The sequence below is a fragment of the Ptychodera flava genome, chromosome 3 (genome assembly GCF_041260155.1).
Source record: "Ptychodera flava strain L36383 chromosome 3, AS_Pfla_20210202, whole genome shotgun sequence".
In the NCBI taxonomy this organism is placed as follows: domain Eukaryota; kingdom Metazoa; phylum Hemichordata; class Enteropneusta; family Ptychoderidae; genus Ptychodera; species Ptychodera flava.
The window spans coordinates 40833523-40860204 of record NC_091930.1 but is presented as its reverse complement, the minus strand read 5'-3'; the positions used below and the strand labels follow the sequence as shown (position 1 = coordinate 40860204).

Sequence of the window (26682 nt, the reverse complement as noted above, 5' to 3'; positions counted from 1 at the left end):
CGTAGCAGTTAAAAGCTATGCTTTCTTATTTAACCTTATCATTAATGCCAGTACAACATGATAAAACACGGCAAGAACCAAGAACTGGATCCCGGGAACTGGATCTGGAAAAAGTTGGCGTGTTAACAATGCTGCTCTACGATGTTGGCATTTTTTGGTGATCGCAAGCTATCGTCAACTCAGTCTCCGCCGCGCCTTTGCAGATACAAAAGCTCCCTTCCTCAATTATCTGTTCCTCGACCTCTTTAACATCGTGTGCATCAAAATGAGTGGAACGACTCGAACTTTCCGACGCGACGCTTGGACACGTGACGCCATGTTTGAAGATCTGTCAACTGCCGAGGGACCTGCCAAGGGACGGCACACAGTCCATGTAGCCGACAATGAGATGCAAATGATATGCGGTTAAGGTCTCCTCGACTAACTTTCAGCTGGTTGCTCACTTTCTACTATTTTTATAGTATTTTATACAAAGGCACAGACTTATTCTACCTGCAACTTAAAACTGACAGTGATTTTGTAGTTCATTCTTTACGATTTTTCATAGTTTTTGGTAGCTGGTCACAGACACTTCGTGTTCGTGTCGCGACCCGAGGGACGGCCGAAACACCCGAACGACCCCGAACGAACTTAATCTTGTTTCCTAAATCCGAGAAAACGCGTTCGCAAGTCCCGTTGGTGCTAATGGAGTAGTTTGTAAGGCAAACAGCGGCAAAACACATGGTCCTTTTGATCTCCGCCTAGTTGTGACTCCTTCTCTACTACCTCCATGCACTGATCAACATAGCACTGCAATATCCAGAAAGAAAATAAGTGTTGTAGCATTCGTAAAAACAATAACGATGATCTGTTCAAATTTGAAAGACCGGGCGACGAAAATTCAAGACAAGTAACGGACGCCAGTACTCGGACGTACGCGTTTTCCTACTTTAAAAACGTATTTTCTGTTCAAATATTAAAGAGTCTATTATCGTTTTATATCAGTGCGTAGCTGTGGTCTGGATTTCATCTTCATTTGAAATATATTTGATACTTTTTCGAGATCAACGTAACGTAAGACGAACAAAACACTGGAACGTTATTCTCGCCTATCGGTAGCTTGTGTCTCGATTGGCCGCAGAGATTGTAATGCAATATAAAATAACTTTGACAACCAAACAAACTCTTAATCAATACATTTGGACGTTGAAGTGCAAGACAAATTTTCCAAAGCGATGACCAGTAATAGGAGATCAGAAAATCGGACATTTTTGTAGGAACTGTGAAACGCAACATGTGGCCGATGAAAGAAATATCAGAGAAAGCGCTTGTTGTTTGAAAATATTTTTTACTCAGACGACAGCAGGAAATTCTCAAAGGTAAACCAAACAAGCAGTGTTTCGAAAGTATCGGGGAAAGATGTTACGCCCAGTGTTTCCGCTAAACCTGTTTTTGCTATGTCCGAGTCTTAGCGGCGCGGCGGAGGCGTTGTATTACGAACAGGTCGTGAAAAGCACACCGATGTTGTAACTTGTAAGAGGAGTCTGCTGAGCATGACCTATATTCGAAAGTGAATAGAATATTGTTGAGAGAAATCTAGGCTACCTAATTAAATGTCGCTTTCGGTTCGACGTTGAAAATCAACTTGAAGTTGATGGCGGACATTCTGTTAATCGGAATTTTTCGGCTTAAGTTTCAGTATGGAATATGAAACTAATAAAACAAATCTTACGCGTGCAGCCTATTTGGGAGGAAAGAGTAACGTCAGAAGTGTGCCGCAGCAGTTAGTAGCAGTATTAAATACTCACCTACGTTTACACAGATCTTGTGTCTTCTTTGGATACCAAGCTCTGCTCTGAAACTCGTACGCGAAAATGCTGACCACTCCTTAGGAATTTTCCAGAAGTTGTAGCAATAGTACATTTTGTCCAATGAACGAAGTCTGCAGTGTTCCAGTATTGGCCAATAGAAAATGAGAATCCTAGCGGTTAGATCATGCAGATAGAAAGAATAAGGATAGTCGCGAACGTCAAAGAAAATGCTTCATAATTTACATATTTGAAACGTGAAATGAAATGAATTCTGTAGATGACGTCATATTTTCAGGATCCTGATTTCTGTTATGACGGTGAGGGTGACATTTTTTATTTTGTGTTTCTCATCTCCGGACTGACTCCAAATTTCAACTGCGACATCAAAATAAGAAAAGTTTTCTATTTGCGCCTCCAGCCCTCCCCCCTCCGCGATCATCCATGTTACAGCGCCCTCGTCGGCAAAATTGTGAACCTTTGCAGAAAATAATGGGGTCTGCTGAAGGCTGAAATCTTGAATACTGTGAATTGTGCCGAAAGGAAGATAGTCTGTACCTAACCAAGGACAAAGCAAGAGAAACAAAGAAATTGTATTGAGTGAAAAGACAGAAAACTTACTGCAGATTTGTTTTCAATTTGGATTTTGTTTTATTTGGACCGATCGCCTTGCCTGATTTCCTTTGGAGATGAGAAACATAAAAAATAAAAGGTTCACCCTTATAGGCAGTGTAGAAATTTGGTCTGTGTCAATGAGCCCCTTCAAGGCTCATGAGCTGCAACACTGTGAAATTGTCAAACCCGAAGATACGTTTTAATTTTCTCAAATATTCATGGCTATCTATACATTAAAGAACATACTCATTAACTAGGCCTCAACAACTTTGGCTTGTGGGAGAATGGGTAAGATATTGGACAGATTTTCGTCCTGTTTTAAATTTCTCGCCATTTTCAAAATCTAGCCATTCTCTGTGAAAATTGGAGAATTTTTTGTCAAGTGAAATGCATCCCTTTCCGTGTTTTCAGTTGGTTGCACCAATCAAAATATGTTCTGTACATGCGCCATTTATGCCATTTATCAATTTACTGCATGGGGGTGGCCACCTGCGGCACCGTTTTATTATTTGTCGTACTGAAGCTTCCCGCATGCAGTCAAACTAAGTGGATAATCATAGTTGAGTAAACATCTCTGAGTAAGAGTTATATTTCTATGAACTAATTTTAATTTAAACATAAAATCATAAAAATAATGTCAAAAGTTACAGGTCATGGGGCTTTCTCGGTTTCGCATACAACGTTCTACACCCATGATGCTTTTCGAATCTATAGCGCCTAATTTATTTAACACAGGTCTGCTATGATCAAACATATTTCGCCTGTTTTCAGACCCATTCTGTCGACAAAACTTTGTTAATTGGGCGTTTTGTACATATTTCTATTTATTTTAGCGCTGTCAAATGCAGTTTTGCCGTTTAGTCAAATTTTATGAAATTACAGAAAATATTTTTGCGGTGAATTCGCAATATTGTAAATTAGAGTGGTTGCAATAACGAAGGCGATAGATTCGAAAAACATCATGGGTATAGAACGTTGCTACGCGAAATCGTGAAAGGGCTTGATTAATACTGTTGCTGATAAGCTGGGATTAGTGGTCACGACCGAGGGTCTTGCATCAAAATTTGGAGAAAGCCTCGTATAATGGGTGACATTGTGGGTTTGACATAGTATTTTGTTTCTCAGAATTAAAATATATCGACATATTTCTATGCATTTTAAAATTTGGATTTTTGCATTTTATGGTACAGTGTGACTAATTGAATATTGATTTACACAGAATATTTGTGACACAATCACTTTTATTAGCATTTTGACACATTATGGACTTGCACTACAATCTATGAAAAATGTGATAAGAACTTGGTGCAGGTGCCTGCACCATTAATTCATTCAATTTTATAAAATGAAATACACTGTACGTTACACTGAACAACAAATCCTGTAATTTTCAAAAGTATATGGATGGAGTTTATTGTTTACAATGCAATCCAGATTGGTTTGTGATCACTGTAGTATGATTCAAGTATACCAAATTGTGTGCAGTGAATGTTGGTATAAATATGATCAAGACAAGATCCATAGTCTGTTGTTGGTTGTTGAATTAATTGTCTATACTGGAGCTGGTTTGTCATAAGCTCTGTCAATTGTCTCGCTGAAGATGTTTGCTGTAGCAAGTCAACATTGAAATCACCAAGGAGCACAGTTGGTACAGTGTAGTCGATTTCATCTATAATTTTGAGAAGAGCACATTGTAAATTATTTATTGATGTTGAAGGGGAATTATAAACAGCAACAACTTGAACTAATCCAAATGTTGTTTTGTATATCGCAGTGACAAAATCACAGTTATAATAATGCAGTGATTGCGGAAGAGATTCCAGTGTGTTAGGCTTGCTATACAAAATCATGCCATGATATGGTCTTCTTGTTTGTTGATTATTTTTATCATCATATCTGTAAATTTCAAAACCTGGAATTCTGTAATCATCATTCTGATCACCACTTTGTAATCTTGATTCACTGCAAATAAGTACATCAACTGATGTCAAACTGAAATCATTGACAACATCTTGAAAATGCCAATGAAGAGATCTTACATTTTGATAAGCAACAATAAATTTGCTTTGTATATCATACGGAAAAGTCAAACAAAGTTGTAACATGGAATGTGATCTCATGCGTTGTATTTCTTCTGTGACATCACTGCTGACTGATATTTGATTTTCCTGTAATGTGGTTATGTGAAGACCAGCAAGTTTAGTGACTCTGCTCAGAGCAACATAGTGTATATGACACTGGTTTCTGTTTGAGGCAGTGCTAAAATCAACAACCACATCATTTAGAGTATCACCTTGGCAACGGTGGACAGTCTTTGCACTGGCTGGTCTAATAGGAAATTGTTTTCTCACAACTTCAGCATTTTTGTGTCTTCCTACTCTGAATTGCCGTGATATCTGTGCAATGGGTGTCCATGTTTTGGTAATTCTCCTCTGGTATAAATGTCTTTTTTCTTGTCGCACTGCTTTGCCAACTGTACTATCATCAAATAAAATCCATAGAACTGTGACATGATCCAAGTCTGGTCCATCAATCAACTTTATTATCCCTGGGGTGCCATTTATTAATCCATCATCAACAGACAGATTCATGCAGAGTTCAACTCGTTGATTAATTCCAACAGATAATTGAGATATTAATCCCATTGTCTTTTGAGGACCTAACATAGCAACTATGGATAATGTTTTTTGTTTCACTGTTTCAGAGACATCTCCAATTACAGTATCAGTTGCAGATATAATTGTTTTAGTTTCTGTAAGTCTATCATACACTAACACATTGTGGTTATCAACAAGTCTGTTCTCACAATATAGATGGACTACTGAATCATCATAAAGTGGGTTTCATTATTCCTTTGTAGTATCCGAGTTTTAAGAACATTTATGTCATGTGATGTCTGTTTTCCTTCACGAATACGATTCAGTAATTCAGCAAAATCCAAGTCATCTTTTTGGCGCATGATATCTGTTAATTCGAACATTTTGAAAAGTTCTTTCCAGATATTTAAGGCAAGTGGTCCGTAATCATGCCTAAGATCATTAAATATCCAGCCATCAAAGACAGGCTTTAATTGATATAAGTCACCAAATGCAACTATACTGACACCACCAAAGAGTTGATTGTTTCCCATGATTTGTTGAAGTCTAAGGTTGATATAATTGAACATGCCATTACCAACCATGGAGATTTCATCAATGAAAACGACTTTTAGATTTCTATACTTTGCTTGCAAAGTATTCAGTCTTTCTGATGTTAAAGGTCTGTAATGAAAGCCTTGACTTGCAGGAATTTGCAGAGCTGAGTGAATTGTGTTTCCCTTGATATTGTAAGCAGCCTTTCCCGTTGGTGCCATGAGCAATAAAAATATATTGTCGGGATTTTGACCAGGGAGACTTGAAAGATGTTTCAGAAGTACCTGATACAGTGATTTCAGAACCAGAGATTTACCAACTCCTGCTCCCCCTGTTACAAACACATACAAAGGATCTTTCTTTGTTTTAATCCAATGAATTATATGATAAAATATTTGTTTTTGCTTCTTGTTGAGAGTCTGTAGAAGGGGGTACAGTTCACTGTTAGCCATCCGTGGTTGATGAAGTTCTTCCATATTTGGATTATTCACAGCAATTCCAATGTCTTGTCCTATGTCATATTGTGAATGACTGCTATTATGTGGGGCAAATATGTTCATAGTGTCACTTGGTCCTTGTGCACAGTCTTGTCTTTCTTGATGTTGTGTATTTGGAGCAACATTATCAAACATATCCATAGCTGTGTTCTGCACTGCTTCTATTGCTTGATCTAATGCTTCAGCATTCTTATTGTACTCTTTTTCCTTGGCATCAACCTCCTGTTTGATTTGCAAGTAGCGGTCATAATATGTGTCACAACCAGCAAGTGGGAAGACACAAAAATGCAGAAGTTGTGAGAAAACAATTTCCACTCAGACCAGCTAGTGCCAAAACAATACATCGTTGTCAAGGTGATACACTTAACAATGTGGTTGTGGACTTCAGTACAGCAAACAAGAGAAATCAGTGTTATGTACACTATGTTGCTTTAAGCAGAGTGACTAAACTTACAGGTCTCAACATAACCACATTACAAGAAAATCAAATATCAGTTAGCACTGATGTTACACAAGAGATGCAACGCATGAGAACCCATTCCATGCTACAACTCTGTTTCACATTACCATATATTATATCGAACAGATTCATTATTACTTATCAAAATGTGAGATCTCTTCATGCCATTTTCAAGATGTTGCTAGTGATTTCAGCTTAACTTCAGCTGATGTACTAATTTGCAGTGAATCAAGACTACAAACCGGCGATCACAATGATGACTTCAAAATAGCAAACTTCAACCTTTTCAGACAGGATGATAAAACCGTCAAAACAACACCAGACCATATCATGGTATGGTTATGTACAGCAAAGAAAACACTCTTGAAGCTACCCCACAGACACTGCATTGTTTTAATACAGATTTCTTAATTGCAATACACAAAACAACATTTGGTTTAGTTCAAATTGTTGGTGTTTACAATCCACCATCATCACCTACATCAAACTTACAACATGCTCTTCTTCAGCTCATCCATACACTTGAGTACAATCTACCAACCGTGATCATTGGTGATTTCAATGTTGACTTACAAAAGCAAACACAATCTACAAGACAACTATCTGAACTTATGACAAAGCACTTCAACTACACACAAGTTATTGAGGAGTCAACAACAGACTATGGATCATGCCTTGATCACATTTACACTAACATCCATTGCATGCAAAGTGGTGTACTTGAGTCATACTATAGTGACCACAAACCAATTTGGATTGCATTGTAAAATAGAATTAAATCAAAAACTGCGGTCATACTAATTACTGCCCGTGACTACCCGTAGCTGCCTGAGAACTGCCCGAGGAAAAAGTGGGACAAAGAGGTTCAGTTTATTTCATGCCCAGCCAACCCAAAATATCATTGATTTGACGTTAACCTGATGTTTTCTCCAGCCGTTTTGAAACACTGAAGACACCGGGCTTCGAGGACGTCGCCAGCTTGACATTGAGTTCATACCATTCAGTCCGAGAGATGGTACAATAATCTCGCCAAACGCTCACAGTTTGACAGCTTACCACCCCTTGCACTGAATGGTATGATCTCACAATCAACTGTAAAGAAAAAAAATTGAAAGATTTCTGCAGTGATGTCAATTACACTTAAGGATTACTCAGCAAGGGCACTTTGCAAGACCAGTACTGGTTAGCCACTTTCATACAGAGGAATTTCTCCTTACTACTCTTACACAAAAACACTCCATTATTTCTCCGTACTACTCATACTAACTCTCTATTGCTATTTAAACTATGTCCTTCTCAATGGCTCATTTTAATCTATTTCCTTGAAAGATTTATCAAAATAGCCATGTTGTTTATCTTTTACTTGAGTTCTTAAAAATAAAAATGGTTTTCTGAAAGAATGCGTATATGGCTTTTCATTACTTTATGGTGATATCACTTTGGCCTATACAGTGTGAAGCACTGTACCAATCAATTGCACTTGTTATGTAAATGCTGATACAATGCCAGAAGCCAAAGACATTCAGCATTTTTTCCACCGAATTCATATTTGTAAATAAAAAGGCCGTTGTCATTGGTCTGTCATGATAATGTCCATGATCTTGATCATCACAGCTTAAAAAACTTTAAAACTATTGGCAAAAGTTTAAATTTACAGACAAATGCAATATCTATGAAAACACGTGAGCATTTTCAGTTCATGTCTGGTATATGTCAGAAGCTCTGCCCCTATCCTATAACCGCATCTAAAATAACGATGTATAACGATGTATAAAACAATTGTTACGTTACGTTGTCCGGATACGTGCGAGATGCATGCATGACGTAACAACGAGATTAAGGGAGCGTTCAGTTTTTACAGCCGGGGTTGGGCCGGCAAAATCCAGGGGGGGGGGTCACCTCAAATTTGAAAACTGCAAAGGGGGGTCATGTATTTTTCAAACAGCTCAGAGGGGGGTCACTTAATTTTCATAAGCATCTGTCCTGTCAAAAAGCAGTTTCAGTGTTCAGAAATATTCTGGGAGATAAAAATGATTTGCTGCATGATTTCATGCTCTGAAGTCATTTAATTGTAAATCTGAACAAAAGTAAAATTATCTATCGCATGAACATCTTGACTTGGCAACTCTGAGGCATGTCTTATTGTCAATGGAGCTCACTGAGGGCAATGAACAATTCCTATTACTTACATATGAGAGATATGGCAAGTTTTAAACAGTTACCTGTTGACTAAGAGTACCATGAAAAGTTAAATAATTCTTTTAGGTGAAATTCTAAAATCCAATTTCCTGCACACATATCCATTTGTAACCACCCTAGTCTAATCAAGTACATTAATATTAATAATCAAGAGTACATAAATACACAGATTAACCTAATTTTGTATTGGAAAAAAATTATTCATAGTTTCCTCATAGACTCCCTTGTACAGTGAATCTACATTTCGGTGAAATTCCAAAATCCAATTTTTGGCAAACACATCCATTTGTTATCACCCTAGTCTAATCAAATACATTCATATTAATAATTAGGAGTACATAAATACACAGATTTACCTATTTTTGTATTGGAAAAAAATTATTATAGTCTCCTCATAGACTTCCATGTATAGTGGATGAACACTTTCAGTGAAATTTCAAAATCAGATTTCTTATACACATAATATACACCTTTAACCATCATATTCTAATCAAGTACAATTATGTTAATTATTCAACGTCTTTATATGTTCATGTATAGCAAGTTTTTCATTTGAAAAAAAATTGTTCACAATTTTATCATAGACTCCTATGTATAGTGGATGAACATTTTTGGTGAAATTCTAAAGTCAATTTTCTTGTTCACATACCAGATGTAAGTACATTTATGTCAAATATCAAACATCTATAAATGCATAGATATAGTTTTGTATTAAAAAAAGTATTAAATAGTTTTCTCATACACTATCATGTATAGTGAATCAACATTATCAACAGCTGATCATCAATTTAATCCAAATATCAAAATATTTTACACACACGCTTCCGCGAAAATATTGCGATCTACGTGTAATTTCTGTCCAATCTCTTTAAGGGGTAGTTTCAAAATTATAGCAAGTCAGAAGGGGAAATTTGAACATTAACATTTGTGAGTTTGTAAGGAGGGTCATTTGAAAAAATCTGAGAATCTTTGTTTTTGAGAATATAGCCCCTCCAGAGGTGTATGTGTGTGCAACTTTACTCAAGCAATGGGGTGGGGGGGATGAAATTTTTGTCATCTTAAAAGGGGGAGGGTCATCAATTTTTTGGTGCAATGGGTAGGGGGGGGTCACTTATTTTGCTTGATGCGCAGGAAGAATTTGCCGGCCCACCCCCAACCATAATAACTGAGCGCTCCCTAAAGGCTTGAAACAAAGTCGGTGTGTGATCTCTTTCAGGGTCACCTCAATTATTCAGCCCCGTGTCATTGTTAAGGGACCAGAAACATCCCCCACTACCAAACAGAACTAAAATCTTGCTTGCCTTGTAAACCACAGTTTATTGCAGGCACTATTTGTCAGGGAATTAGGATCATTAAGGCTGCGTTCAAAAATAACGAGGGGGGGGGGCTGAGGAGTCGCGATTGAAATTTTATTTTTTTAAGATCCCCCCTAAATACCCTCAAAATATTTCAAATTTTCCCCACTATATGATCAAAATTTTTCAAGTTCTCCAAAACTATCACAAACCTGTATACTTGAAAGGGATGTGCGCGCAGGAAAATAAACATTTATTGCGCAGTTCTGCTCACCACGGTCCACGGTCCACGATTTTGTGGAGGGACCGTGTGCTCACAGATGTTCAAAAATACCTATTATCTTACAGTGCACTGTCCGTCGCATTTTAATTGATCGAGCTGAACCATGTGACTGACCACAAACACGCAATAATGGTTTGTTTCTGTGCCCGTGAATAATATGAATAATGTCGTAAACATCGTAATCAATCACAAAATAAAATGTAACACTTGCTGGCCAAGTTCAGACACTTTTTTTGAAAAAATTTCCGGATTTGCAAAATTTTTACAGCACGCGCACTACTCACTGACAAACTCTGGGGGCCCCTTTGTCGTTCGCGTGGGAAATTTTCGTAAATTTTGTCGCTTTTTGGAGTTCGTTGATAATATATAATGGAAATAACAGACTTCGCGCTGACCATTAACGTTCATTTATGGGCGCGGGCGAGAGGAAAGCCAAAATTAACGGGCTCGGCAAGCCTCGCCTTCAATGGAGGGGGGGGGGCAGTTGAGGAGTCGCGATTGAAATCTCATTAAATCTCAGTTAATGGTCAGCGTGTCGCCCGACATTTCTATAGTATTAGCAGTTTACAGAGTCATATTCCTAAAGCAAGTTCTTAAAATTGGATTTATCAGTCTAAGCCGACTTGAGTTAATCCAACTCTAGTCTGGTCGATGGCACCTGCTGAAGAGCACACAAAATGACGATCATAAGAGATTATGCAAATTGTGAATTCCTGGCTTATTGCCATATTAAAAAAAACTAATCCCCTAATACATATTTATGTATACAGGCCTTGTCGACAAACTGAATGTTGTGTTTCAGCATGCTGTAGGGAGACAGCAAGAAACTGTATTTGATATGTTGCATAGGATATTGAAAAAAATCACCAACAGTTCAGCTTCTGCCACGTTAGCCTGAATTGGTTTTTACGACAAATCATACATGATTAGATTTTTCTCGAGATAAAATTCATGAAATGTTACAAATGGTTCTAGACTTTGTTTAATCATTACTAACATTAGAACAATTGGATGACATCAAAATGTTCATTTTTTTCATTGAATTACCTGCTAAACCTTGGAATAGGAAAATGTAAAAAAGTAAAAAGAGACCCCCCAAAAAATCAGGTACCCTGACATAGGGAGAGCAAAACATTCGAGTCCAACCTCTACTACCCCAAAAATTTTCGAATACCCCTTGATTTCCTCCAGCCCCCTTACCGTTTTTTGAACTCCACCTTATCGCCCTGACACGTAACCAACTCAAGGCCGAATCTATTGCGACCCCTGGTGTCAAGGGGATAATCCCTAAATACAGAGTCCGTTAACAAGTGAGTCAACTTGGTTGTCGACATCTCCAAATTTTTTTACAGTCCTCGTAAACATGTACACGTCAGCACACATCCGTTTTACACCGTGACCGTCACACAAACATGTACAAGTATAGTCCAACGTTTTACATCGTCACCTCTATCGTGCACTACACACGATACAGACAAATGAACTAACGGAAGTGTTTCGATAGCCTGTAATCTCACTGTTTGAACACTCTGCAAACACATCACAAGTGAGTAAACGAAAAGTGTTAGCTCTCACGCAATTCTAATATTCGTACCCGATCCACTTTACACCTTGACAAATATGATTAAGGACTGTTCAATTAATGAGAAGCATACGAAACATAGTTATCAACAAACCCATCTTTTATTGCAGGAAAATAATAATAAATAATAAAGGTGAATAAATGTATGTCTCGCTATTTTTTCATGTAAAAAAAATGTATTCCTCCTTGAAATCAGTGAACTGGAATATAAGTTTTGGAATGCTGTCTCTGATCTCTGTTCCTTTGAGTTTTTTATACGAAATTGATATGAAAACAATACTCCCCAAGTGCCACCAAATAACACCATTTTAATCTCTATTTTTCACAAGCTCCAACGGCAGGACCCCCCCCCCCCCCGCCCCGCGGTAGCTTGCGCGGTCGCTTGTGGTGCATCTGCGCCCTCTTGTAAAAAGCTGAATGTTGCATAATTACAAATTACTCATAAAACAAGTGTGTAACTTAAAAAAGAAAAGCAGATGAGCTTACATTTGCAGATTAAATCGACATTACTTCACCATCCAATTGTCCCAAATTAGTTCCAATCGGGTTGTCATTTATGAGTTGAAAACATGCCAAAACTCATGACAATTCGCCGCCACATTAAGTATTCTTCTTGAAACTCAAGCACAATATCATTAACTTCATGCCTTAATCCAGTCGTGTGTCAGTCAAAAGGCACAAAACCAATCTATCACTCAAATATGATAAATATTGTTCGAGCTAAATGATAATAAAGTTCGCTTTACCGACAATTTCATTACGCAGTCAAAATCGTCTAGCTCTATAGGGAGAGACAATAGCTGTTCGAAAACAGGGTTGTGTTCGTATGTCTCGCTTTGAATTTTACGGCCAAGATAAGTAATCTTTTCCATACATCGCACTTTCTACACTATGCAGTATATAAACATTACTTTAATAGTCCGGGCAAAAGATCACTGGTAAACAGGTCAACAGGTAAATTGGTAAAAAGGACAGTTGACGTTGGATGCACACAGAGAGGTAGATTGAAAGATCCGTCGCTCGAGGACGCTCCCTACGCTCCTCGAGCGACGGATCTTCCAGTCTAACAGAGAGGCTTCGTTGAAAACGAATACTTAGTATTTCAACATGTTTTCGGGAGAACAGCGATAATCTTTATTTTACGAGGACCACAAGATATTGTAATATACAACATCCAAAGTAGAAGAATGAGCCATAGTCTTCGATGGACCTGTAGGCCAAGCGGGCGCATGCGCGGCACTTAGCTGCATTACAAACTGGTTTGAACCGGTTTGCAATCTTATCATTTTCCCTTCCACTATAACAAACTTACAGCGAACGAATCAGCAAGAATAAAAAAACAGTGGTACACTATGCTGTCTTAATCAGCACTAAGTTTTGGAATAGTAGCTTTCGGCTTAAGCAAATATATGCTTCTGACACAGAAGATATAAAATTACCTAGCTTTTATACGAACACGCAAAATCAACACCTCTACTCGTCGCCTGAACGTTATAACTGAATTTCCAAGTGCAATGTGAAGGCATTTTCAGGTTCAGAATACTCTAAAGGTCACTGAGAATCCCTTATTTTGCTTGCGTGTTTTGAAAAGTGGAGAATATTGATAGCCAGCTGATTATTCCCAAATGGAGAAATTAAACTTTTCGCCTGGTGTGCTCTTAAAGTTTTTAGTATTTGTTGCAAACTGGCGAGCGAAAATGCTATACTTGGGAAATTTGAGAAATTGCGAGAAAAAAGATGAACCGAAAGACAGAAACAAAAACAGAAAGGATTGCACAATTTTCAATTCATTGTATATACGCAATAAAGAATGCTCCAAATCCCTTTCAAAAATCTGCGCGCAAAAGGCAGCTACAGCAAAAATTAACTTGAATGTACAGTTTGATTTCTTACTGACTATTGGGAGCAAACCCACTATGGCAGTAGTTGTACAATGTAACAGAAGTGTAAACGACAAACTGTACTTTGTTTCACGACATGAACGCGTTTCCTCCAAAATTCCTGAGTATTATTTTTCACCGTTAGAGGCTGTGGAATCCAATAAATAATAAGGAGCGCATGACAAAAAAAAGCTATTGCCGTTCTATTTTCTTTATCTTTTCTACTTTGATTATTTTGAGATATTTCTCACCAACTGTACACCATTTTCACTCATGAAAATCACCAAGATGCATACAGTGATGTCCCGTCCCATCCCGTCACAGTGTAGATTTTGTTGTGAAATAATTACAGCTCAACAACCAGTCAGCAGCTCCAATTTTGCAAAAAATCTATGTTCAACAAAATCTCACCTCTAAGAAACTTCCTAATCATCATTTTGTCGTCGATTCCAAACTTAATTCCTTAATATGTAATATGAAGAAGGATTTGGAGGGAAAAAAATGCGAGAGTTCCGTTTGATACATACGCGTTTTGATCAAACAGGGCCCCTAAACATGAATATCGTAAAATCTCCTCGCACATTGCTTTTGATGATAGGACAGTCTGATTCCACCTGGCCAACAATCAGGTAAAAATAGCAAGATTACAGATTATAAGAAACACATCATGCAGCTGAAGAGTGGCTTGCCACCGTACACATAAAACAATACCTAATTTCCTTATAGGCCTAAATGAATAACAGGTGTTGGTAATCTCCGCTAGTAAATATTCTGTAGGAATCCTAAAACTGATTTTGTTTTCTTCAAGTGGCAGGGCAGTATTATCAATACAACTCCTAGGCAATTCATGAAAATTAAACGGTACATAATTCCCAAAGTCAATTATATCGTGAAGTCTACATGCAAATATACGCCTCTCTTATTTACGACCATAAGTTCATTGAAGTTAGAAACGTAGCACGAGGAAAATGAGAAAAGAGAAAGGCTTCCGTGCAAGCCAATGGTTTGCAAACGACATTCTTATGAAGACACACAGACAAAAATAATATGTTAATTACACGCGGCCACCTCGTCCCACAGTTTTTGAAACACACTTACGTCATTTAAAATAAAGGATGCCAGGGTGGTTTACTCTAACCACAGCTTGTGAAAACAGTAATTATGTTTCAAAGTATCGCAAAAATGCGACCTACGCTTAAGAATAGACAATATACTGACTAAAAAGGAAAAAAAACATTCGTAAAACGTTTCTTGGCGATTTATCCGGTTTCTGAAACCAGACGACCGCACGGTAGAACGAAACATCAAAATATCAACTCTCGTTTGCAATTCCGAGTCAAACTGCGGCTATATGCAATTTCGCATTTTTCACGGTTTGTCAAAAATAAACATTTTTAAAACAATGCTCTCAATAAATATGCAAGTTGAGATAAACACATGCGTTGTTTTTCAAACCTCTAAAAGATATTTTTGAACACAGCGTAAAAAACCAATGACTCTCTCTCTCTCTCTCTCTCTCTCTCTCTCTCTCTCTCTCTCTCTCTCTCTCTCTCTCATGTAGTTTCATAAGTGACTGAAAATGGAGTAAGATCACGTCTTGTGACTGTAGATCCTAGCCAACAGCTCCTTGGGTTCTGGTGACCTAATGTCTTCACACAGTAGACTCAGAGCCATGTGGACGGCCATCCTGGAGAGGAACCCGTTGTAGGTTGAGTTGTCTGCCTCTCTCCTGAAGTAGCGGATACCCTTGTGCAAGTCGCCACACTGACAGCCCTCCGACATGCTGAAGTAGTCAATGTAGTGGAGATCCGGGTGGCGTACCACGAAACTCTCCGTCAGCCGGTTCATGGCGCCCAGCTTCGGTTTCGAGTTGAAGTCGCAGCGAGCCCGATCGCTGACCTCCGGAATGTTAAGCCATGCCACTTTGCTCTTCTCGGAAAGGATGTATTGCATTTTTTCGTAAAATATGGGGAGTTGTTGCTATATTTTTGAAAAACATTAAAGTAAGGCTCATGCCTCGGGCTTGCATCGTGGATGCCAGGGATCACGATAAGAAAGTCTATTTTACTGGGGACATTATAGGTAGCTGTTAGGTTTCCTGCATTTTTCCTCGTGAAACACTCTAATCCACATCCGTGTGGTCTCCCAAAGACGAAACTGAATCCGACCTTCGTGTGTTTTTCAATTTTGCGCCAGGATGTTAGGCGCGGAACGCCAAGCCAGATGTGGTTTGTTTTCAACTCTACCCTCTCCCTGAGACCATAATTAGAATTGTAATAGAGTATTTGCAAGATTTCATTCGCCATCTCCTCTGTCAATGAATCTCCCAGAAGGAGGGTTGTCTTTCCGCTGATGCACTGCATCAAACTTTCGGAATCGAATATTTTGAAGTGGCAGTCGTAGGGCGCCCACACGCGACGATTGCTTGAGAGGACGTTGATGTCGCCCTCGCACACCCCTCCGTCGCACCCTGTTTTGGGCACAGTCACCCAGCGGCCGGGCGAGTCACCGACAGTGCAGAGCGGAGTCGGCTCAGGTTCTTCACACAAGCCAGTGTCTAGGATCATCAAGAACACCGGCGTGTTCACCAAGGGAGCATCAAGACAACGAAACATGCGCGTCGTTCGTAGAAGCGTTTCTCTGGCGTCGCTCTTGTGGACCAGCAGAATCTCCAGTTGATACCGCCCTCCTTCGATTGGCGGTACTCTGACTTGGAACTTTCCATTCCCTGCATACGCCACTTTGACACTATTGAAATAGAGATTAAACCTTTTAGCTTTCGGGTAATCCTCCAAATCGGGCCCCACAAGTCTCGCATATATGTCGACCCATGGTTCACAGTTTACGTGGCTACCGTCATCTCGGACGGCGTGGATTGTCAAATATGTTTCTTGACAGGCCTGTAGCGCCAGTCCCTCTGCGAGCATTTCCCGCCCGTTGACGTCCAGTATGAAGCAAGACGGATACTCTGTTGAATTACACAGCGGTTCTTTCCCGCCAGCGCGGCCAGACGACACAACTTCTGACGACACCACCGAGACGTTTCTATCGTATCCGAAGTGCTTGTGTGATATCATCTGGCAGGACTATAAAAAGAGAAAACGGGAGAAACTCGGAGGTAATCGGTCAGAATGTTCGCTGACAAGTGTTTCAAGCCCCCGTCCTGCGACTATGTCAAGCATTTTAAGGTCGTTAACCTTTGATTTATAACTTAGGCTTTGAACTAAAATTTTCTAAAAGAAAATTTGAACCATTTCGTTTCGAAATCAAAATAGTGTCATTGATACTAGAGAAACAAATTACCCACTATTTACCCAAACTTTGAAATCAAAATGGCTGCCATCCCTTTATCGTAACTCTACAAGGTAAAAACCGAATTTTCGATTTGCGAAAAAATAAACATTTGAAAGCTTAATGGTAAATTTAAGGGCAATTTTCGCAACCTCAAGTTAAAAGCCACAAAAGCCCTATTTAGCCTATACAAGGGAATGCCTCACAATAATGGTTTCCCTGTCAAAGTTGCATTAGACCTTTTTGATCGTTTGATCGTACCCATTATGACTTATGGATGTGAAATTTGTGGAAACGAAATCAATGACAAGAAGAATTTTATGAATGATGTAAGTATTTCCTTTTACAGGTATTTTCTTGGTGTTTCTAAACAAGCTCCACGAGCTGGTATTGTTGGTGAATTGGGTAGATACCCCATTCAAGTTCACTTTTATACTACATATGATAAAATATTGGCATAGATTGGTTTTATCAGATGATATTCTACGACGTGCTGCATATACAACTGCTAAGCACCACTCTCAGTGGTTTGAGTATATTCAGTATATTCTGGATAATTATAGTGGGAGATTTATCTGGTCAAATATCTGTAAGGCGAGAAAAAAAAATTATCTGTTCAACGGGCCCGACCGACCCATATTTGGACCACTCCACATTTTTCTTTTTTTTTTCCCGAAATCTTTATGAATCTGAAGAAACGCGGAGATGTTATTCAGTGAACATCTGTCTGTAAGATGAATGACCTTCACATTTTCGATGACATTGACTTGAGTGAGATTGATACAGGCTATGATTTGAAGAGTAAAGGTGGAAGCGCATCACAAACATTTGGTCAAGGTGAAGGGCAGGGTTAATACGCCGTGGAAAATAAACTATTACGCCACGTGTTCCGTATAGCATAGACACTCTGTACTGTATTGTTTCACTGGCGTTTATTTCACGTCCGAGTGGTTGTACAGTTCTATGTTTTCTAGTGTTCGTATTTTCAGTGTTCCTTGAAAATTCTTTATTGTTCTTTGAGTCATCACTCGTTCCGATTTTCGTCATGGCTTTCTCCTATCGAATGTGTGATTGTAAGCAGCAGTTCTCACTGCAGGACGGACATGATTTGTGTTTCCGTTGTCGAGAATGCACAAGGAGTCAACCTTGTGACATTTGTTTGACTTGGACACAGGACGAATGGTCTAATTTCGCTCCCTCGCTCGACGACGTCACCCCGGACATCCCCGGGGCTGACCCGTCAGTTTCTGAGTCGCGAGTTTTGGTTGGAATGCACCGTGCTCATATGGCTGGTGACACCAACACAGAAATTAGCTCCGTTAGATTCAGGTGCCGCCAACGAAGCTGTTCGTGCAAAAAGGTGTTCGTGCAAAGTTTTTCAGCGGGCGGGCAGATTTCAAAACTAATCAGCGGGCGGGGAGAAAATATCGATATTTACTGTAGGCGGGGAAGAAACTTCATTACTTTCAGCGGGCGGAGAGAAAATTTTTGACAGTGGGCACCGGAAAATACGTAGAGGGAGGGGAAAGCGGCGTGCTTAACAATGTTTCAAGGTATACTGCTAACTGCTTGCATGGTTTTGTGCGATCTGGGTTGCATAGTGGGCATCTAGTTGGCAATGGGGAATTTCAGTAGTAGGGAGAGGGCAGCGGGGAGCTTGAATTGTTGTGGGGAGTGGGGAGCGGGCAGACTGTAGATACCGGAGGGCAGTGGGCATCAAAATTCAGTGGGACATTTTCAGTGTATACCAGTGGAAGGGCACTTACGAACAGCTCTCACTTTCCCCTCCAAGTTTTAGGTCAGGGTCAAAAATAAGAAAAATCAGTATATCAGCCTTCAAAACAGGTTTTGTGATGATTTTGAGAAATTCATGAAATTTACAAGTTGGCGGCACCTGTAGATTGAACTGTAGAAGTGAAGGCAAAGAAGCTGTTCTGAGACAACCAACCCATGTCAACAAAAATTGAAAAAATCATGAACGTACTAAACAACATAGCCAGTATATGTTATGTGACTAAGAAAAAGCATGAAACACACAAAAAGTGTTTATATTATATGTTCTGTTCAAGAAAAACCAAAAAAAAAAAAAAAAATCAAAAAAAAAAAAAAAGATCCGCCCTACCTACCCAACTTTGAAGTCATCCCGCCCGTTGAACAGCTTTTTTTTTTTTTTTTGGCCTAACATTAATTTTACTGTTAAAACAGTTCACAGAGAACTGAAAGAAAGATATCGTGTCTCATGGATTAATGATTTACACAATGATGTAAGGACTCAGAGTGTGGACAAAAATAAACTAAGAACGTACAGAAAATTTAAAACTTCATGTACGTTTGAGGAATACTTGATGGATATTACAAATATTAATTGCAGGAAATTGATTACCAAGTTTCGTATTTCTGATCATAATTTACAAATTGAGATTGGCAGAAGGTCAGTCCCAAGAATCCCGTTAAATGAGAGACTTTGTACTTTTTGTAAGTCTTCTGTAGAAGATGAGTTTCATTATATTATTAAGTGTGACAAATATGTTCATAATAGAAATACTCTTTTCACTAGTATGAAATCACATTTTGAGAACTTTGAATATTTAAGTGACAGAGAGAAATTCCTGTACATCATGAATTTTGAGGACAAGAAGCCTCTTTTAAGGTATATTTCTTACACTACAGATTCATCCCCAGCAGCAGTCTTACCTGAACATGTGTGTAATGTTTCATTGTTTTGCTCTACCGCACTTCCCGAAGTGTGTTGTTATGCAATAAAGTATTGTTATTATTATTATTATTTATTTGATCCATGTGTTTCAAAATGAGTCGTCCACAAGTCGTAGATGAAAAAAATATTGTGAACGTGAGAGTCCGAATATCTGCCCTGGGACGCATTCTACCTTAACGGAAGGCAACACTAGATGAACGTTTTCTTGGCATAGAACATAAATTGAGCGTGACCGTATGAATAAATGTACATATTGTATGATCTTCGAAACAAAAAAGTTTTAAACATTTTTCAGGATTTCCAACAAACTTGCAAACAAAAAGCGCCAAAAACAAAAGTCGCCGGGTGGAGAGGGTGTTCATCTTAAAACGTATGGGATTAAAGAAAACAGGTAAATCGAAATTAGAAGTTAAACGAGTCGGCTATACTGTGTGTTACCTGTATGGGGAACACTCAACTTTTCAATTTTCACTGAATTAGACAGGTTGCACACGTATAGATCTTGTTTATACCATAACCCTCAAAAGGAGTCTAGTACTTGCTACAATTTTCCCGCCACAAAAGTGACCCAGAGTTCTCGTATTGGCACAGATTTCTTATCAACAAATAGAAAGTGGCAATTATTTGTCATTTTCGGTAGACGGTCAGTGCGCGGTGTGACCTCATTTAGAATCAAAACAAATCTTCCCCGTTTTGAATTTTTTTTGTTCATATGAATTTGTAATTTGACGTGATAAGTTAACATATTGTCGTTTGCATGTTGCAAACCCGACACCGTATTTTAAATGGATAAAATAAGGGTCGTTTGTCAGCTGTTTATATTACCTCTTATGGCTCCTGTGTGCCGAAGGCATACTATACGTCTTATGTCAGTGTTTTTCTAGACTGAATGATCCGTCGCTCGAGGGCGCTCTTTACGCTCCCCCGCCCTCGAGCGACGGATCGTCCAGTCTAGCGCTTTTCCTTCTCTGTGAAATATGTCCTTCTGTGTGTTTGTCCGTCAATCTCTATGTCCATTCTTCAATTCTTTAGTTTGCAGACCGATTGTGACGCTTGTAATAAAAAGAAGTACTTGAGCAGATTCGGCCAGTGCTTTACATATATGCTTAAGCTTTGGATATTTTGTTTAAAATAAAGTGGAGTGTTTGAGATGTAGCCTGCATGATTCCTTAGAAATGAAAAAAAAAATCATAATTATATATATGTATAATATATGTATATATATATATATATATATATATATATATATATATATATATATATATAGATATATATCTTATAAAGATGTAGTTATTTGATACTCATGGGAATGCTTAAGTAGCTCATAGTAAGCATAGTTCAAGTGTTTTTACTTTTCTTTTTCTGGTTTTCTTGTCAAAACTTGTCAATTTATGAAGAACCGTCTGATAATCCAAAATTAGGTCTCCCGCTTGCTAGATGTGCTACTATGCATGGCATAGGTTCCCGTATATCTCGATTATTGTACAACCTGAAGACCGCATAATAAAATATCGAAAATACAAATAAATCAAACTAACTGACGATGGAATGTTATAGAAATGTCTCAGGCTGAACATGCGTACTAAGAAAATCGTTCGCAGCATTGCAATATTTCGTGCTGCTCTGTCAACTTTTACTTGCATGGAACGCGAGTTCTGTAAAGGGATAGTTGAACCCTTTGAAAGCTGTAATTTTTCCCGCCAAAATTTTAGTGGAGCATTTTACCGATTTATTATTATTTTTTCGATATGTTTTTGATAATTTTACATCAAAAGGACACAAATTTTCATTGGTTTTAGTTTTTAATTGATATTTTGGGGAAAAAATCTGGAAAAAGTTGCGAGGAACTGAATCAAAAATTGTGTACATCATATTTTGCAAAGGTGACAAAAATTGACTTTGGCATTCAAAGGGTTAATCTATCACTTAGACTTGTGTGCCAGTCCTGGACGACCAGAGGTTACCTTGATTTGCACCTTGAGTGGCGAAGCCGAAGGTTGTTGAAATTTGGCTGGAACCCAACAGGATCAGGGGCTTTATAATACAGTGGGAGGCTACGATACTCCAACAGATCAAAGAACAGCGCATTATTACAACCCTTCTAAGCGCAAAGGTCTTTTTTGTCACTTTAAAATATATCACAGTCAATTTTTTTTTTCTGATTTTTGCCAAAATTTTGGTAAAAAACTGTACAGTAGCCGATGAAATGTGATGTCCGTTTGGTTCAAAATTATGAAAAAAAAATTACAGAAAAATTCACAAAAATTGATAAAATATTGCATTCAAATTTTGGTGGGAAAAAAACCAGCGGTCAAAGGGTTATTTTTTCAGGCGTGTAGACAGAGCCAACAAAACAACCTTTCGGACTTGATGACTTAATGGCTGTGTCACTTTCAACGATGAAAGTTTCTGTCTTTGATCCCAGCATGAACCTGGCACAGGCCGGGCATAACGGCTGTTGTATGCTGACGAACAAGTGAAGAGGTCGTCAAAGAAACACCCCACGGTTCGTGAGTTTTTCTGGAAGCAAGAGGCGATTTTGTGAATTTTCTAAGGACAGATCATTTTATTGATAAGGTTCTTAAAATCTAATGAATGAGATCTGCAGCCGAATATGAGTCTCAGTCGGGAGTTATGAAAAGTCAACCTACATCCGATAGAGGTCGCTCTAACACAACGAATTGCAAATCTGCAAAATTCCAGTTCTCCAAGGTTGAGTTGTTCTCGCGCGAATGCAGTCATCAGATTCAAGCTTCATGGCAAGTGTAACATGGCATTCCGCAAAGCAATATGGGAATTCGTTATGTTAGTTATTGTAAAATGAAACTTGGCAGAATAAAATGGAGAGTGATAATATTGTACTGTGAAAAATACAATGTTGAATGGTGAAACTCAAAAATGATGAAGTACCAGGTAAAGTAGTAGAAAGTACAGTAGAAAGAGACACAGAAAGTCGAGCTCTAAAATCGAATATAGAGAAACTCGAGAGAATTCAGAATAGAATTTTAGTTGCAAAATTGAATTCGGGATAGAGTATTCATATTGAATTCAGAATAGTAAAAACGCCGTGATTTTGGCATCGATTCGACACCATATGGCTGGCGCTGTGCCACTCATGGCGCAAATCAAGCGTCAAACATGACGCAGGTTCAGGGTCGCCATTCAAAAATATTGATACTGTAGATGTACAATTGCCTTTGTTGGCCTCTGTTATCGATTGCATTGTACGTGCATTTCACTGATACCGATCTGTATTGATTTTAATCCCTATCATATGAACTGGCCAGAATCGCCACCTGTGTGACGTAGATGAGGACGGATAAGCAATCTGAATTACCCCTGTTCTACGTCATCAACCGGAACTTTTTCCTGCACTTTGCCGTGACGCTTTCGTGCACGGACCGATCTGTCGCGATCGATCATGCCGTGCTCTCATGACATTTCTACGAATAGGTATTTACGCGATAAATTCAGACATAGAAAGTGGAAGGCATGTCCAACGAAATTTCGAGTCGCCAAAGATTTTGTAGCTATTCCAAAGAATAGAATGGGGTGCCGTCGCGGCTTGCGCTCCGGTCTAGTCCTATGAGCGATCCAATGTGGAATGTTGACCTGGCGATAAACCAGAAAGCTACACCTCGACGTAAGTTTAACTAAGTTAATAAGTACCGTATGATCTTTAGAAAGCGACATAGAAGGCAAAAAACCCCAATCAAATCATTCCTTTGTAATTTTGTGTAATGTAAGTTTATTAAAACAATAAAAACTGCCCGAATGTACCGAATTTTAATATTTTCAAACAATATAATGGCGGCAATTTGGATTTATGACTTCTCGAGCCTTTCCGGTATTGCCAAATTTTTGGAACAATAATGTTTTATACATATACATGTACATATACATATATGCCAATCTCTGTAGCACATTTAGTACCTATGTCATCCGTGTTACGTTTTTTGCTGTTTTTTGTTTGTTGCCAGGCCACCTGTCTGAAGGTGCCAGACCAATGTAACACCTGAGCTACATTATATGCACGCCATATGGTTGAATTGAGGAATGAAAGGCGGCGATGTTGTAAAGGCCCGACCCACTTCACTGCGATCCCCTAAGTGTTGTTCTACTGAGCAACACGTAATAACGGTGTCGGAGACGTCACCGTGTCTTGTGAAAGGGTAAGCAGTACACCGTATCCGCTTGTCAATGTACACTCTCCGTGACAATAAAACGCCAGAGTAGTTCTCTTGAAAAGTGGCCGGTGTTGACATTTGCGCATTCAAAGTGAGTGGACGTAATTTCACAGAACAAACGAAAGACAAAGGAATCGAGAGGTGGCATGTTTGAACCGTGCCATGTTAGTGTTCTAAACGATGTTCAGTCTTAAGACGACTATGATAAGACGATGATACAGATAAAAAGATTGAATTTGAACCAAAAGAAATACTGTTTTTTCCCCTTGAGCATTATTTATATCATTAGAATGGCCGAAAACTGATGAAATGGCGTTGACGGGATATTTACCGTTATCTTCCCCGGTAGCTGCCTCTGCCATTTGGGCCGACTCAAGAAATGAGACACGACAAATAGCAAGACCAATGTCAGAAGGCTAAGCGTGGCCAGCCCACGGAGTATCCGGCTTGGTATCTTGTCAATATGCAGCATCCTTTCTCTCGGAGTTGTTGTGTGCACCTGTGATGAAAGATATGACGCGCGGGCAATTAGTATTGGGTCAGGAATAACAGGTTGTTGAGCAGTCGTCGCATTAAGGTAGTATACGCCTCGAAAGTGAAATACCTAAACTTTTGCTCAAACTTTCCTGAATGAAACCCTCAACCGTTCTCTTAACCAAATCGGCAATAAAAATCGGAGGTAACCGTGCAAATTTTAGAACTAGCGAAACAAATTATCCAGAACATTTTGCGATATTTGAAATTCAAAATGGCCGCCATTCCTGTGTAAACTCAATGGGGGAAATTAAATTTTGGATTTTCGAAAAAATAAGACAGTGAAAGGCTTCCTTCCTCCAAGAGCTTTAAAATGAGCCCCCACAAGTAGTAGATCAGAAAAAAATTGTAGAAATTTGAGAGCCAGCCTATCTGTCCCCGAGGCGCGTTCTACCTTAAGGCAGTTTACGCCTCGAAAAACAGAGGGACTGAAACTTTTGTTCACGTTTTCATCACAGGCAAACTTTAAACTATTCTGAGATTCTTTGAAGATCCAGAATGAAAACACCCATGTTATCTCTATGGGAAAATAACATTCCCCCATTTTCATAAAAGCCGGTGAAGGCTTTACATACCCAAAGGGCTGCAAAATAAGCCCCCATATAGGTGGTATAGAATAAAGCTGCCGTACTGTACAAAGTTTGAGAGTTCGACCGTCCCTGAGGTGCGTTCTACCTTAGGACACTGCCACCTTGACCACACGACACGACATCATTCAAAGACTGTTGACATCGGGGAACAAAATACGCATTTCCTATAAATGACTTAAGGGGCCGTGGATAAATAAAACATGCGCACAGTAAACGCAACTTGTGTGTTTAGGGGAGGGGGGAGGGGGTTTGGCTGTATTTCGATTACCGTGCGCAAAAATCGCACTACAAGTTTTCCCATCGCAACATCTCGCTACACGTTTTTGTGTATCGCAAAATATCGCTATATTGTTTGGCGTGTACCAAGCCAGCAGTACGGCACTGGCGCTACACCAGCATTCTTTTGACATAAGCTTACTTGTGATGATCAGTGCACGAGTAAAATAACGTAACAATCATTTTGGATACATAGTTTCATTTTATTCTATTGGTTGCGTCATTGTTGAGTTGGCGCTGAACAGAGATTGATTATATTTTAGGGTGGTATGCGGGGGGGGGGGCGGTCGGTAGAGTATGAGTGATTTCATAGCGACGTAATTACCGATTGTTGGATGCAGATACAGAATGAGGCTTGGTTGAATTTTCGCACTTCCAAACTTTCGTTTAGGGGAGGGGGGGGTGAGGCCAAACGCACTTAGTTTCGTTTACCGTGCGCATGTTTTAATTATCCACGGCCCCTACTGGAGGTAGAGTACATAGCTTAGAGGCCCCACGATGGAAAAGACTTAATTCCCATAGGAGAAAGTTTCCTTATAGCTGCAAGTTCCACACACGATAACCGTGGTATGTAGTAGGTCGGAACACACATAACTGAGCCGAACAAAGTCTCAGAGATTGATATAAAATACGACAGACCGTGGCCCTCCACGTACCTTGGTCCAACGAATGCCGCTGTAGCCTAGATATAGCTAGACCAAGTAAATGTTTTAACACACTCCCTATGCTCATACTGTACCGTATTATTGACATGAATTTGGTTTTCGACAAAACGCACTGCTATACAAATTTAACTTTGTGAGAAGTGGCGAGCTCTCAAAGACTAAACTTATTCAATAGTTTGTTTTAGAGACGGCGTGTCCGAGCTCGACGGCAAGGCAACCAACCAGTTTAAAAATAAACACCGCCTCGGCTTCATCGGAGCGTCGGTGACGGACAACAAGGGTCTCTTACAAATTCCATGCGATGCCAATATAGTCGCCTTGTCTGCGGAGTTCATATTCGTCTCCTTGGTCTAAAGCACAACTGAACATTTGTCATGACTCGCACTGGGAAACTTACTGGTCGATTTCTTTTTGTATTGAAAAAAGTATCAAATTGGTGAACTAGAACCTGGTTTCAATATCTTAAAGTGAAAAATTGTCTTTAAAAATATTTACCATAAATTCAAGTTGACAACATTATACAATTTTCCCCTTTTTTAGGATAAATACTCACCTGTCGACTAATATTGCCCTTGACTCGGCGAAAGCGATTTTGATGACGAAGGCACGCCTCAGTGAAACCTGGGTGCCACGATACATGCAATGCCACAGCTGCTGAACGTTGGCTTCCACTCAAAACTGTTTCCCTTTAAAT

The 26682-nt window shown here is 39.1% G+C and overlaps 1 protein-coding gene across 1 annotated transcript in view; it reads right to left on the bottom strand.

Annotated features, from left to right (window-relative positions):
* Positions 1–11964: 11964 nt before the first annotated feature.
* Positions 11965–26682, bottom strand: part of LOC139130024 (uncharacterized) — a 15018-nt gene continuing 300 nt past the window's right edge. The window contains exons 1-3 of the mRNA XM_070695740.1: positions 26542–26682; positions 24255–24422; positions 11965–16815 (exon numbers count right to left, since the gene is read on the bottom strand). The exon at positions 26542–26682 is cut by the window's right edge and continues 300 nt beyond it. Coding sequence (XP_070551841.1) covers positions 15574–16815; positions 24255–24395 — 1383 coding nt within the window. The 5' untranslated portion in view covers positions 24396–24422; positions 26542–26682 and the 3' untranslated portion in view covers positions 11965–15573. The remainder of the gene's footprint in view (positions 16816–24254; positions 24423–26541) is intronic.